Here is a 16,237-nt window from a genome sequence, read left to right as displayed (position 1 = left end):
GTAAATAAACTTGGAAGAAGAAATAGAGGTGGTGCACTTCAAATTTGCAGGTGACACCAAACGGGGAGGGGTAGCTAATACCTCAGAAGATAGAATCAGAATTCAGTACGACATCAACAGATTGGAAATGGGGCCAAAACAAAGGAAATGAATTTCAATAAGGACAAATGTAAGGTTCTGCATTTAGGCAGGAAGAACCAGCTGCACAAATATAAGATGGGAGACACCTGTCCTACCAGTAGTACATGTGAAAAGGATCTAGCGGTCTTAGTAGACCACAAGCTTAGCATGAGTCCACAGTGTGATGCAGCAAAAACCCCTGAATCTATTCTAGGCTGCATCAACAGAAGTATAGTGTTACGATCAAGGGAAGCCATAGTCTCATTCTATTCTGCCTTGGTAAGCTCCCACCTAGAGTACTGTGCCTAGTTCTGGGTACCACAGTTTAAGAAGAATATTGACAAACCGGAACATGTCCAGAGGAGGGTGATCCTTTCATGGGGGGCGGGGATTGATTAAGCCCCTTCAGCCTCTACAATTCTATGAAGGTAAATGGTACCCATGGTTTGGTGCACAGCTCTGCAAACACTTTCTTGTTGTTCACTTGCTCTCTGATGATGGCATATTATGGGATAGGGTCCCCCACCTTTTCCCGACGGGGACCATTTCCCATTAGTTGCTGCGCATCAGGAAGACAATGTTGTACGTGTAGTTTCTCCTGCCAAGGGGATGCCAGGAAGGAAGTGAGGCAAAGTAGTGCAAGAATAAGATAGCCTTGCCAAACTGCTGGCAATTGCTTGGAACTGATAGGTTTGGGAGTTGGTGTAAGGAGCAGGGTTGATTTTGACATCAGCAGAAACCATGACAACAGGGGGTCCACCCTAGACAGCATGTCCCAGAAGACTACGTTTTCATGAGCCTACAAGTCTCAGTCCAACCAGCAGGGTGGCATAACAGGAATAAACCAGAAAGAAACAAAAACTTTTAAAAGACCAGCAAAGAATGAGAACCTGCCCTTAAGCACCGGCTTCTGCCTTTCCTTATCTGCCTTTTTTAGTTCAAAGTAATCTTGCTTTTTTTTATTGATTTTCCCTTCCCTGAGCCAGGAAATTTCTGGCATCTTTTCTCACCTAGGTGCAGCTAGGGGCAAAGGTAGGATTAGTATCAAAACATTTTGTGTCTGACAAAGGATATTTTGTATGTCTGATATTGTGGAGGGATTTAGGGAAAGGGTTTGGGCGGCTGGCCAGACCAGGCTAAGGTACAGTCCTCATCCACAGGGTGCAAGGGCTGCCAACTTATCTGTGGCCTCACTGCTCCACGCTGGCTTCCCTCGCCTCTCTCACTCGCTTCCTGAACACACAGAATTCCTCACACCAGATCCTCAGCTGATGGCTTCTGTCTCCTCTTCACTGTTGTTGTATGTGAGGGTAGCTGGCATTACTCAACTCAGGTTCTTCAACTGTGGAGGGGTCTGCCATGGAGCTGCAGACCACATACACTCCAGGTTGTTGGTTTATTCATATATGAATTTTTGCTCCAATTTTCTAGGCAGATGATTATGATGAGGATTTTAAACACATGAGCCTGCTCACATTAAGGCCTCTAGGTGATTTACAATAAAATGTATTCACTGCTTAATTTTTGCTCCACCTTTCAAGGCAAACAATAATGATGATATAAAATATATGAATGTTTTCACACTAAGGCCTTCAGGCTCCTTGCGATAAAATTGATTAAAACAATCCAGTAGGGACAATATAAACCCTGCACTAAACATAACAAAAGCAAACATTTAGAAAACAAACTTAACAGTGAAATACCTTCCTCAAGCCTAACTGACTGAACAAATTATGACGTGAAAAGCACTGAGTCATACAGGATGTTGAAGTTGTTAAGAAGTCTGGGAGAAAAGGAAGGTGTTTGAAGATATGTCAATGTGGGTGCCAAGGTGACCTCTTAGGAGTGATGGCAGGCCTTGCAGCATTTTGGGGAAACCCAGCAGCTTGTAATAATCCTCCCACTGCTACCTGCTAGAACTACAGACATGCAAGCTATCATCAGTGACAAAGGCTCTTGCAAAGTGCACAGATGGGGAACCTGCAGCCCGCCAGATGTGGCTGGGTGTCATGGACTGGTTGGATGCAGAGGATGAGGAATGGCGGGAGGAACCAGCTGGGGAACCACTCAGGGAAGAGGGCTCTGGGGATTGGTGGTGGGATGTCAATACGTTGTCAGAGGGAGAAGCCTGAGAGGAGGAGGTGTTGGAAGCTGAAGAGGTAACAGGGCTTAGTGAGCAGGGAGAGTCTGTGGCAGACTGAAGTCCAGAAACAGAAGCAGAGGAGGAGGGAGGCCAAGATGAGTCAGGTTGGTGAAGAATCCAGAGTGTCTCTCCCTTCTGCTGTGACAAGCTCCCCTACCCCCTGGTCTCCCAGAACCAGAAGAGGCATCAAAAGGGCAGAGGAGAGGTTGGCTTCTGGTTGCTTGGGAAAATCCACAGAGATCTAAGGGTACTTAGAGGGTAGCGGGAAGGTGGGGACTTGCAGCCTCGGCAACTGATCCATGGGGGCAAGACCTACCGGGGATAAGCTGTTGTGCTCATTAGGCCTGACACTCCACCAAGTCTATGCAGATCGTGTTCTTGCTGATAAAGAGAATTAACTTCAACTTAAATGGTGTGATTTACTGTTGGCTCTCTCCTGACCCTGGGCTACCACTCTTGTCATTCTTGACCAGTGGCCATGCTGGCTGGGGCTGATGGGATTTGGAGTCCAGCAACATTTGGAGAGCCACAGTTTCTCTCTTTCTCGCCTAGTGTTGGACCCAGGGAGACCAAGATTCAAATCTTCACTTGGCTCATTAGCTGAGGTTGGACTGGTCACTCCTTCTCAGCCTAACCTACCACATACGGCTGTTATGAAGATAAAGGAGGGGATGAATATGTAAGCTGTCCTGAGCTCCCTTGCGGATGTGCAGAATCAATATATAACAAGATAAAAACAATTGGTTAATATTTTATTAAAGCGATTGTTTCACAATTACAGCTATCTAATTTTTGTATTAGTACAAGTATCTAAACTGGTCTATGATTCTATTGTTCACTGTTTTCATAATGCTAACACGCTGGGATTCCACCCTTACAAAAGTCCACAAAATTACTGGCCAGCACCTACAAAAGACAAGTGAGTTAGCCTGCTGAACATTTTTCAGGCAAAAACTTAAACATTCACTTTAAACCAATAATTGGCTAGTTTCTGGTAGTGGCCAGGTTGTTGACAGCCAGATTTTGGAAGGGATTGGGAGAGGCAACTCTGATGACATGGTACCAAAAGCTGTGGCAGATTCCTCTAAATGAAAAAATTGCAAATAAGCCAAAAATGGCAAGAGGGGGGAAAAGAAAAAAGACACTTATAACTTTATGGCAGAATGGCAATGTTTTGTTATACATATGGACAAGACAGACAACGGGTGACTTCCTAAAGCATACAGAACATTTTGCTTGGTTTGATTTCTGATACTGGGCTATTTTTATTCTATTGCATTGGATAAGATGGCTTGTCTCTGCTTTTTGATGTGTTGCATAACATGGTTATATTCTGTGCTTCACCATAGTTACTAAGCGGGGAGAGGTTTTTGTTGTATAGTTTCTGTTGTTGCATATGTTTAACCTTAAGAAGAAAAGCAATACAAATAAACTCATTAAAATTGTTGATGCTTTTAAAATACTGGACATATTTGACAAAATTTGACGAGCGAGTTGACCAAATTTTGTCCTCCTGGTGAAATATCCAACTCTAGCTGACTCTGCCATGTTTTGAATTGAAATGACTAAATAGTGAAAAGTTTCCATAAGTCTTTGTTCCCTTCCTTAGCCAGAAAGTGTTTGCATGCAGGTATCTCTCACAGCAGAAACATTTCTAAGAGACGTCTCTTACCATATGAACTCGGTAAAGAATGCTAATCCCCAGAGTCATAAACGGCTTGGAGAAATCAATCACCTTCTCTCGTTCGGCTGTAATCGTCAGGCCAGCCACTGCCAAATCAGCTTTCTAAAAAGAAGAGAACATAGTGAAGATCAATATCTCTTCCCCAAGAGATATGAGGGCAGGAAACAGCAAAAGAGTATGGAGTGACTGGTCTCCAAAAGACTTCTTATTCAGAGGTCAGACTTAGCAAGAGGCAAGAGGCCAATTCCAAATGCCATAGTGTAGATAGCCTCACAACAACACTGTGAGGTAGGTTCAACTGAGAAATAGTGACTCACTCCAGGTCACCCAAGAGTCCTGAGCTGTGAAGATGCAGACAATTGAGTCCTGAAGCCCTCCAGGAAGCAGACTCCAAAGATCTCAATAGAAGCTTCATTGGAGAGTGAGAACTCTATCCCTGATTCCAGAGGAGATAGCTTAGCCCCTCTTTCGACTCAGGAAACTCTTCCTCCAAACCATCAGTAGCCACAGAGCAACCTCCTCCTTCAACCTCCCAGGCCCAAGGGCTGCAAGATGTATCCCAATTCTGGAACACTCACATGCTGTATAATAGAACAAGGCCCCTTTAACTTCTAGGGAGGCTTCCTCCAGAGAGATGGCTCTTGACACACACATCTCTCTGCAGAACTACATAAATCGCTAGCCAGTTCCACATGCACATGGGAGCAATGGCTCCCAGCTCCTGTGGCCTGGGTGACACATGTTGCAGAATGAGGTGGCCATGAGATGGAATAGCACTGAGATGGAATAATTGATGGCATCATTTCATGTGGGTAGGAGAAATCACAAATGTGTAATACTCTGTGTTAAAAGGGGAGGAAAAACCTAATGCTCTCTGCAATCTGACAAGTAGCTCAGGAAGGGCTGGGACCTTTCTTCCTGATGTGCTGGGTTGTTGTGGTTTGGGCTGGTATTTTGATACTGTCTGGAAGATTGGTACTAGGGCTGTGCACCCAGTCTGGACAAATCCCAGGTCCCATCTCCTTTCCCTCTCACCCTGCTTGCTGCTAATTTAATGCTTAATTAGGATTTAAAACATGGATTAAACATGCAGTTGTGGGCAGGGGAAAGTAAGTGCAGGAGATGGTCCAGGCACGAGTCTCTACTATCACCATCTTCTCCCCCACCCTTCTCACTGCCACCCCATGTACTAATTAGGGCTCTCCAAGGCCCCTGATTTGAGTTTGGGGTCTGGGTCAGGTCTGGTCCAGATTGAGGCCTGAACTGTGTTAGAGGTGCCTTGCACAGCCCTAATTAGTACGTGGGAAAACTAAGGCAACCCTACCTACAGTCTGAAGTGAGTCTCCATCATCTCAGGATTCTGCCAACTCATTCTGCTACATGTGAAGGCCAGATCTATGTGAGGGCTCATCTAGATTTCCTTTTGCGCTGCACTTTCCAGGCATAGGTCTGTGCTTTTAAGGTCTGTGTCCAAGTGGCTTGTTGTTGTTGTTGTTGTTCCACTGCTTTCCCTAGGAAAACCCACTGTTTACCACTGAATTGGTTTTCCCAGGAAAAGTGGCAGGATCAAAAAGAAAAACACTCAAATACGGACCTGGAAAGTGTGGGTCTTTATCTGAAAGCATGGTGCAGAAGAAAGTCTGGACGAACCCTGAGGGCTTATCCACACTTATATTTTGCCCTACACTTTCTGGGCAGAGGCCCACACTTCACCAGCTTGTATCCATGTGCTTTCGCCGTCCCACCCTGCTATAACACTTCCCCCAAGGAAACATGATCTTTACCAATGGACCAGAGCAAACAACAATTTGGGTTTACCACATATTGCTCAGACCTGGACCTGGAAGGTTCAGACATGTGCCTAGATATGCAGAGCAAAGGTAAGCATGAGTGATCCCAGGGTTCTACAGGGAGCCATCCATGGTCCTGAATCTCTGCTCCCCTGACTACCACTTTGCCAGACTCAGCCAGAATATCCCTAGAGGGCTCCAGCTTTTGTAGCTCTGTACTGCATCCTCCTTGCACTAATGAAGCCCGTGACACTGATTGGCTGATGGAGCCGCTGTGAGCTGCTTATCCCCTGAGATTTGTTTCTGACAGTTCTCCCTCACATTTCTATATCAGACTATAATCAAGGCAGTTGTAAAAATATAATCAAAGCTTGGGTGGAGAGTGGGATGACTCCTTTGCATCTGAAGGTCTATGATCCAACAAGAACCGCGGGTTAGTTTTAGTTATCTTTCCCTCCCTGGACTTGACTATGGGCTGTGCAGTACCCTCTGCATCCCAGGATGGATGCTGTCCAATTACATTGCTGCCCAGGGACAGGAGGCAAGATGTGAAAAAACTACCTAGTGTTGGACATGCAAATATTTTCCCTCAAGGAAACAGATGCCACATGTTCCCAGGACCCTTCAGGAAAGGGCTGTGGATCAGTGGTGGATTGATCCCAGGTTCAATCTCCAATGGCACCTCTGGGTAGGTCTGGGGGAACCTCCCATTGCCTGAAACCCTGGAGAGTGAGATGCTGTCAGTCAGCGCAGGCAGTTCTGAGCTAGACAGGCCAATGGTCTGAATTACTCATTTATTTATTGCATTTATTTGTATCCATCCTTCTTCTCCAAGGAGCTCAAGGTGGTTACATGACTCCTCTCCTCCTCCTTTAATCTGCAAAACCACCTTGTGAGGTAGTTTAGGCTGGGAGACAGTGACTGGCCCAAGGTCATCCAGTGAGCTTCATGGCTGAGTAGGGGTTTGAACCCTGGTCTCCCAGGTCCTAGTCTGATACTCCAACCAATACACCACACTGGGTCCCAGTACATGGCAGCTTTCCATGTTCGTAAACCATGACATACCATTGCTGGGGGCAATGGTGGTTGGTGGTCATTGGAATTGGTATAGACACAAGGTGGGAAGACCAACAGTAGGGGGAGCCAGAGTCAATGAGAAGCAGACACAATTAAATCTATTTCTGTCTCCATTCTCTTCCTCACTCTTTTTCTCCTTCTACCCCTTGCTGAGTTCTAAGAGGGAAAACACTGAGAAAGCTGACAGGCAGGGCCAACACCCTGGACTGGATTTAAGTAGGGAGGGAGGGAGGGAGGGAGGCAGGGTAGGGCTGACTGAGGGCAGACACAGGTTGGTAGGGCCATGCCTCATTCACCTTATTGGGCCTGCCTCCACTGGCTGGAGGGTAATGCAATCATTTCCCATAGGGCAATAAATATTTTTCAATGGGAAGTTGCTGCAGCTGCTGCCGCCACCATCACCTCCCTCAGCTAAAAAAGACCTTGCAGAAAATGAAGACGTGAGATGCATCTACCCTCAGCTCACCCACAAACGGAGGAGGAGATGTTGCACTCTTTGATGAAAAATAAGAGCTGTCAATGGTGCAATGCAAATTAATATTTTAAAAACTCTTTCCAATTTAATCATCATGTAACCGAGATAAGGATTTTAATTTTAAATATGATTTTTATTACTATCGCTTTCTTGTAATGGGATGGAATTGCTTAAAAAAAAAAAAAAAGAATTAAAAATGGGGAGTACCACACTTGTCAGTATTACTTGCAAGGTATGAGGCAGCTGTGAAAATGGATTGTTGAATATACTAACTTGCACTTCATGCCCCTGGGCTTCATGGGTTCCTTGCTGTAGAGAGACTTGTGAGACATTAAATGGGGAATTTATCACCCAGGATTCATAACCCAAGTTGTAAACATGACATGACAGGTGTGTTGTATGTGCACCTCGCAGTGTTGGGTGCCTGATCCTTTCACTGCTGCCAGATATATCTATCTATCATCTATCTATCTATCTATCTATCTATCTATCTATCTATCTATGCACTATCTATACACAATCTCCTTTCTGATCAGGGCCTGCAAATCCTTCCAAGCCATCACCCGCTAACAAAAGACGACTCTCTGTGAGACGGCTATAAAAAGCAGGTGAAGAGAAAACAAAAGTCTTGGCTTGTGCGAACATCTCCTTTATTGCCCTTCTAGGAGAATAACATAAAATAAAAACCAGATGAAAAAGAAGAAGCTGGCGGTACATGAGCATAGCACACGGGTCAAGACAGCAGCAATATTTTAGTCTGGTCATCCAAAGATGACTTGAGCTATTTCTAAAGGTGCAGCTAAAGTGGGACCAACTACAGAAGCCTTCCTTTACACACCCTGAGCTTTAAAACTGTAAATGGCTTGGGTCTTAGATACCTGGAGGCCTGGTCTCCTCCCCTAGGAGCCCACCTGTGCACTTTGGGCATCAGGAGAGGCCCTAATTGTGTTCCCATAGTTGTCTTGCATAGGGACATAAGAAGGGTCTGTCTATTCCTGCATCCTGTCCTGGCAATCCGGCCAAGCAGATCCCTGTGGGAAGAATGCAAGTGCAGGAGGGAACAGCAATCTCCCCAGTCTTTGGCGCAGTGGGCGGGCACATCAAGAAGGACCTGCTCATTGATGGTGCCCAGCTTGTGGAATTATTTTCCATTGCTCAACCACCACCACCTTAGCTGTCTTCAGCTGGAGCTCTCTCCCTCAACTTAACCCTAGTATTATAGTGCAGTTTATTCCATATCTTTTTTTCTCTTCTCAGTAGGGCAGACAGACATTTTGCAGAGAGACATTCTGCCTATAGTTGTTTCTGAAGCACTACCATCATATATATATAAAGTCATGACCATCGTGTGTCCTTTAACACATGCCAATAATCAAATCTCCTGGGGCCCCTTGAAGATGTAGCCAGAGCTACAGATTATAGCCAATGCTCACCCTACACTGAGTTGACCCACTGAAATTAATGACTTTAACTTAGGTCCATTAGTTTCCACTGGTCTGCTCTGGGTGAAACAGCCCCTTCTGCCAACCAGTTCCTAAACAGGGATCAAAAATTGGTGCAAAGCCATATCTTTGATTCTGCAATAACCAGTGGAAAACTGGAGAAATAGCACCCCCATGGAAGTCCCCCCCTTCTCCGCCCCCCCCATTACAAAATCTTGGTTTTGCATTCAGTCTTGTGTAGAACTCTGTGTATACTGAAGCAGATTATAATAATTCCAAAAGGCAGCCCTGCCTGTGGCGGCGCAGATTTTTTAAAAGCCCTATTATTTTTAAGCATCAGTTTTGACAACAAAGAAACAAGAACATCCACACACAGAGACCTCACACAAAGAAATAACAAGCACCCTTCCATCCTCCATCAAGACCCAGAGCACATAAGCCAAAGCGCCAGGTTTTATTTCTCCTGGTGAGCGATGATTGTTTGACGGGGTCATAAGTTTTACAATATGTGCAGCTCAGTAAAGTCCCGAAAAATGAGAGGATTTGCAGCATCTGGGCATCTGGCTCAGTGTTCCTTTTAGAAAGTGTGAAATTCATTAAGAAAGCAGCAGAGAGGTCGCATCCAGGACATAAAGGGAGAGAGGGCAGTTTGCTCCAAATGGTGAAACTTGATGTTAACAAAACAAAAGTCCTGTCATCAGTATCTTTTCAGTTCAGTGTGGGTGAGATTTCAAGCCCAAAAGAGCTGTGTTTGGTGGGATGCAGGAATGGAGCAGCAGATTCTCCTCGATCAAGGGTGGGTGCTTTCTTCGGTTTCCTGGTAAGCTCATAGCAACCCTCACCCTAACCTCACATTGTGTCTATTTATTGGATTTTGTGTGACAGATGGGGCAAAGGAATTCTTTTCAGCAAAACTCTGCACCCAGTGCTTTGATTTAACACCTCAGCCGTATCTGCAGAGCAGGATGTTGTCAAGTGCAGTCTGCACAGCATATTGGACTTTGCTATTGCATAAAGGTGTTGGAATGAATTAAAAGGCAAAAGGCCCTTGATAGTAACACAAAGTCTTTGAGCAAAAAGACAGCTAGTGCTGGTTTTGCAGGCATACCTGGAGTATCTAGGCAGGGGTGGAGGAAGGGTGTGTGTAGTGGGGGTGGGTTGCCTCGGGTGTCACCACTGAGGGGGGTGACAAAATGCCGGGCGGCACTCACCGCAGGGCCTGCAGTGCGCCCGAGCCAAGCGTCTCTCCTGGGAGAGGTGCGGTGGCTTGGACACCCGCAGGTCCGCCTGCTGCCTCCCCCTCAGCTGTAGGGTGGCTGAGTAAGAGGAGGCAGGCAGACTCCTCGGAGGCCCCACAGAGTGTCCTGCCCCAGCTGGCCCCACCTCCACAGGCGATTGGCTCATCCCAGGGTGCAGGGCACGCACGACGCCCCAGGCGCCCAATCGGCTTGCTCCATCGCTGCATCTAGGAATCTACATTACAGATCACATATCCTGAGAAAAGGAAACTAAGGCTCTGTTCACACCATCTATTTAAAGTACCACGATCCCACTTTAAATGGTCATGGCTTCCCCCAAAGAATTCTGGGAACTGTGGTTTGTTAAGGGTGCCAAGAGTTGTCATGAGACCCCTATTTCCCATCACAGAGCTACAATTCCCATTTAGCAATCTCTCTTCATGGGAAACTCTGGGAGCTGTAGCTCTGGGAGGGGAATGGGGGTCTCCTAACAGCTCTCAGCACTCTCAATAAGCCACAGTTCCCAGGATTCAGGGGGAGGGGGAGGTGTGACTGTTTAAAATGGTATCCTACTGATTTAAATGTATGGTGTGAATGTGGTGGCCCAAGATGCCCGTGGGGGACTCAAACCAAAGCCCCCAGTAGGCAGGCACCATTGCCTAACTTCAGGCATCACTTGTGCTCTGTTTCTATTGCAAGGCTGGCAAACTGAGCTCTGGGCTTCAAGGGGCCATCTAGGCTGGGAGACCTGCTAGCCGGCACATCAAGTCAGAAGACCCTTGTGCATAAATCCCTGTTTGCGAGGAATCTGCAAAGCCCTGACCTCCGAGCTTAGTGCTCAGCCTGGTGTGAGGTCTCAGCCTAATATGCTGCCTCCTTGCATTGGTTTCTGCTTTTGATCTTGATTCCAGCTTGGCATTTTCATTATATATTTAGTTGTTTGGGAGATTATGCCCAGTTTTTTAACTGAAAAAAGGCATCTGGGGAAGGATGATAGCTCAGCTGCAGAGCATCTGCTTTGCATGAAGTTAAATCGCAGGTTGAATCCTTGGCATCTCCAGGTAAGGCTGAAAAAGACCCGTTGCCTAAAACCCTGGAGAGCTGCTGCCAGCCAGTGTAGGCTCTACTGAGCTAGATGGACCAACAGTCCGACTCATTCTAAGACAGCTTCCTAGGTTCCTTGTGACAGATTGTAATAACGCACACACAGGAAGCCGAAATTTGCACCAGCTATGACCACATGCCTGCCCTTTGAGTCACCCATTTGCAGCTCTGGAATGACATCTCTCCCTGTTCTGGACCCCCAACCCCACCCCCTTCCTCCAATAGGCAGCTGCCCTGGGCACAATCCTTGCAGAGGTCTCCTGACACATCGACACAAAGCTTTGGTTATGCCTCTACATCGTCAGCTCCAAAAGGTCACAAGGGAAGGTAGTTAGAGTTGAAATAGAATTTTTGTGCTTTCTGTGTCCCAACAGACATGCAACTTCTTACGTGCATACTTCACTAGCTCTGTACTTTCTTGCCATACAAGCAAAGTGGGAGATTTCCATAGCATATTAGAGTAGCATCAGTATCTCTGGATGCTTCCCAGGCAGAAGATTGCTTAAATTTGAACAAAATGCTCCCTGCATCAGAGGGTCCCTTGACAGACTGCTGTTTGAAATTAAAAGGATGACCTGACTCGGCTGTCATTAAATGTTGATGCTGTCTCTGCATGCTCAGAAGATGCCGACGTTTCACAGGGCTGTTATTAACTGAGTTCCATGAACTTGGCATTTAAACACACTGGAAGTTTAAGTGCGGAGATGGAATCCCTCCCAATGGATGATCCTGCTATGGTGGCTGATGGAGCTCATTCTGACCCTAATGGTGACGAATGGTGTTCCACTCTGCTTTACAGTGGCAGCTGGCAACTTGTTGAGAGGCGACCTGCTAAGCAAGACTCCTGCAACACTTAGCACTGTCCCAGGGCTGGTGTTTTGCTCCTGCCTCTCCAGCTGTTTAGGTATCTCCTGCCAAACAAGGCAAAGAAAGCTAGCCTGAAACACCTGCTGGGGTGCAAAAGGTGATTTCACCTGAGTCTAGCACAAGTAATGTTAAAGAGAGCTTGCTCTCTCGCACTTTCCTTCCAGAGAATTGGGCAGATTGTCTGTAATATGAGAGAGGAACCTGAGAATTACATTTTGCTAATCTATATCTTAGAGACGATTGCTGTAAGGTTCTGTAATTCGTGACCTGTATCTCAGAAACACAGTTTTAATTTTTTGCACATATCTTACACTCCAGGGAACCTGCATCTTCAAAATAGAAGTATGAACTTGATCCTTTGCTACAGGCAGATAAAAGAAAGGACCTTTTTGTTCTTTTTTTTTTTTACAGAGTGCATTATTCATTATGAAATTCATTGCCACAGGATGTGGTGATGGCTCCTAGCTTAGACGTCTTTAAAGGAAGATTAGGAAAATTCATAGAGCATAGGTCAATCAATGGCTTTGAGCAATATGCAGCCTCTATATTCTGAGGTTGAATACCTTGAAGACCAGATTAGTCCTGCATTCAAGGCCTACTTTGGGGCTTTCCCAGAGGTTGGCCACCGTGGGAAGCAGCCTACTGAACCAGATGGAGCTTTGGCCTAATTCAGGAAAGCTCTTCTGATGCTCCTATTCTTCCAAAAAGAGAGTAGGTTGTAATTCTTAATGTTTCACTTCCTTTTCAGAAACAAAACCCAGTAATTAAGAACTCCAAAATATAAGGAAAAACTTGGATGAGGGTTGGGTTTTTTAGGAGCATCCTTAATTTAGAAGCCATGGTGAGAGCGTGGTAGAGTCAAAATGGAGAACTTATTGTAGGACTAGGCTTGGTCTGCCCATGAAATGGGGTGAAGCTGCTGCCTTGAGCAGTGGAACCCCAAGGTGGCACCACTGCAGGCACCTCACTCACTCTGCTATCTCTACAAATGGTGGAGAAACCGTTCTGGCATCAATGCCAGTTTCTGGTGAGATCTCACCAAAGTCTTGTGAGATTTCAGTGAGATCTCACATTATCTCATCGGAAGCTGATAATCAGTGCTAATTCTGCTCCAGTGGCAGAGGCAGCATGGTGCAGGGCATGGTGGCTCTTCCTGCTTTGACTCAAGTGGTGAAACAGGATGCATCCCCCCCCTGTGTAGGATGCCTAGTCTCACTGTCATATGTATTCAGCAGGAATGGTGGGGAGGCTCATCTGCAATGGAACCATTGGGAGGCCCACATCTTTGACAAACAGGCGAATAAAATTTGGAATCTACAACTGGTTCCAAAGAGGCACACCACATTACAGCAGGCTGCAGATCAGTGGTAGAACACATGCTTTTGCATGCCAAAAGTCCCAGGATCAGTCCCTGGCATCTCTTAAGAACTCAAGAAGAGCCCCATAGACCAGGCCACTGATCCATCTTGTCTAGCATCCTGTTCTCACAGTGGCTAGGCACATGCCTTCAAGAAGCCCAATAGCTGGGCCTGGAGGGTGACAGCATTTCCTCCACTTGTGATTCCCAGCAAGCGGCGAACATAGTCATCATGGCTGGGAAGTTTCCTGGGTTTGACCTGGTATAATTGCACCTTTCTGTGTCCAGCAAACTTAAGAAAATATTCCATGACTTCTTTAGTTCTCATGTTCACAGCCTGCATCTTCAAAGCACAATTAACAAAAGAGGTGGAGGGCAAACCTGAGAAGAAGCTCTGAAAAATTCAGGGTCAAGGCTCCAGAGTGTAATCGTACTGCCTGCAGATAAAATACTACGGAAGTGTCAGCCCACACTTAAGAAATAACCTATGCAAATGCTTTCTCACAATCTCCCCTCTGGATTCCATTTTGGTTCAAAATATGCACACAGAACTGTAAAAACAGAAGCCACTTCATGGGTATCCGAGCTTGCTGAGTTCTGCAGAAAACACTGTAAGTAATTAAAGGCAGCTCAGTTGGAAAAAAAGCAACCCTTTTCGGCTTACTCTGGCAAAGTTTGTTAAACAAGATAAATTGATTATCCTGTTGATTCTCAAGGTCTTTGTTTAATAAATAGCATTTTCCCATAGTCCTTTGCACTTCACTAGCCTAACAACTGTGTTGCTTTCTCAGCCAAATGCAACTCTTGCTAGCTGCATGCTATAAAGACCTAAACCCAAATCTACAACATAACCATTGATACTAGGTAGGCTCTGTGCTTAGAAGCAGCAACTGCATCTCCTTAACTCTCAGGTGAGCCTTAATTCTTGTAATTTTGGTCAAAGACATGTTGGGTCATGCTGGAACTTTCAGTTTTGCTGAGACATTGTTTTTCCACAATCAGCTAAAAATGTATTTAAAAAGGTGTTTCCATAAAACACTTATTATCCAGCAATGCCCTTCACCATGACCAAGATCTTTCTATAATATCTACTAACAAGCTGCATTCCAAAAGGACCCCTGCAATGTTAATTAACGCCTTTCTCCTTCCAGATTTGACCTATTTCATTGCTTTCTCTCTACAATTGCTAGGGATTTAATGATGAATCCCTCAATTAATCAACTTCTGCTCCTCCCAAAATGATGAGAGTTTTCTTTTCTTCTTCCTTTCATAATAAAATTGAAGACTAATCTCAACAGGAAGCAATAACATTGACAGAACCTGAAAACATGATTTTTTTTATTTATTTAAGGCACAGTAGCCCTTAAAAGCATCAATAATGCTTTGCTTATCCAACATTCCACACAGATTATTTATTATTAAAAATTGCTGAAAAATAACTCCAAAACAACAGCAGCAGCAACAACAACATAGGGATAATGCAGGATACACTGGAATGCAAAGTAATTGGAAACAATGTTGTTTTGAGGCTCCATTAAACGTGGCTAACAAAAAATGGCATTTCAAGAGAAACAGTTATTATGGATGAAACAAGTGACCAGTTGATTGGTCTCCATTCCTACTGAAGTTCAGTAACCTGCCAGACCAGCAAAGGTGAATTTCATAGCAAAACAACTCCAGACTTGAATTTCTATTGGAATAAAACTGCATAATAATCCAGCTCCAGTTTCAAAGCAAGCTGCAAGCAATACATCTTATTTTGGTTTTTGATATTTTATATTATTATTCTATTTTTTTTTTTAGTTGCTTTAGTCAGTAAAGGTTAATTTAAAGAGATTTTCAGAAGCAAACATTAAAAACAAGAGTATAAATCACCCAAAATGCTCACTGATAATATATATAAAAGAGCAGATCAAACTCAACCTTAACCCCACTGAAAGATAAGCAGAAAATTGAGGTCCAATGGCCTGGGTGGGGGAAAAATAGTTTTTTGTCTGGTATCTAAAAGAAATAGTGATGATGCCAGGCATGTCTCCCTGGGAAGTCACCCCTGAGAAGGCACACAGAGAAGGGCCTCAGATGAATGCAGGGCTCAGGCTGATGAGACGCAGTCCCTAAGGTATTGGGGTCCTGAGCCATGAAAGGCTTTAAAACTCTCCATTTGAATTGGGCTCTAAAACTAATGGGTAGCCAGTGCAATCCTAGCCACATTTGGCATTGTATGTTCAGACCGTCTTGCCTGGCTACCAGTCTGGCTACTGTATTGTGCAGCAACTGCAATTTCCGAACTGTCGTCAAAGTTGGCACCACGTGTAATGCATTACAGCAATCTAATATACAGAGGTTACCAGAGCACAGACAACAGAAGTCAGGCTATCCTTGTCCGGATTGCATTATAGATGCCTTTTACGCACATGATATTATAATTTCCCAAGAGGCCGTGCATCTGCAATGCAATGATTTATCTCATTTTATCATATTGTTGTGAGCCTAGCTGGCTTGATCGCTGCTGAATGAGTGGTCAGGACCCCGACAAAAGAACGCAAATGCCTGCAAATGACAGTGGCTTGTCCCCATGAATAGGCGTCTTTGCCTGAGGTGATTGGGGTCTGAGAGGATACTTGACAGATGCCTGTGAGGGAAACAGAAGGATAAAAGGAGACAGGAAGAGAAGCAGATCTAAAGAGCTGAGAGGAGCTCACTTGAGCTGGAATCTTCTTCATTGGCGATCACTCATAGCCGAGGAAGATTGTCTTCCATAAACACGGTGTCAGGGAACTGCCATCAGCTCAGAGGTGAGAGGTGGAAGGGCAGTTGTGTTACAGGGAGCCTCCGAAGATCTTGCGAAGTAGTTCTTCCTCTGGTGAGGAGGGATAACACACCTCCACTGGGGAGGGGGTGCAAGGATCAGAAGATGCTGGGAGAGCCCCAACACTGAGC

General features: G+C 45.2%; 1 protein-coding gene across 4 annotated transcripts in view; it reads right to left on the bottom strand.

The window, feature by feature from the left end:
* GRIK4 (glutamate ionotropic receptor kainate type subunit 4) overlaps window positions 1-16,237 on the bottom strand; it is a 476,479-nt gene that overhangs the window by 48,248 nt on the left and 411,994 nt on the right. For all 4 annotated transcript variants that reach the window (XM_083713950.1, XM_083713948.1, XM_083713951.1 and 1 more), the window contains one exon: window positions 3,936-4,049. In XM_083713950.1, the coding sequence (XP_083570076.1) occupies window positions 3,936-4,049 (114 nt within the window). The remainder of the gene's footprint in view (window positions 1-3,935; window positions 4,050-16,237) is intronic.

Source organism: Podarcis gaigeae, assembly GCF_964106915.1.
Source record: "Podarcis gaigeae genome assembly, chromosome: 15".
NCBI lineage: Eukaryota > Metazoa > Chordata > Lepidosauria > Squamata > Lacertidae > Podarcis > Podarcis gaigeae.
The sequence above is the reverse complement of the archived record's forward strand: the minus strand, read 5'-3'. Positions and strand labels throughout refer to the sequence as shown.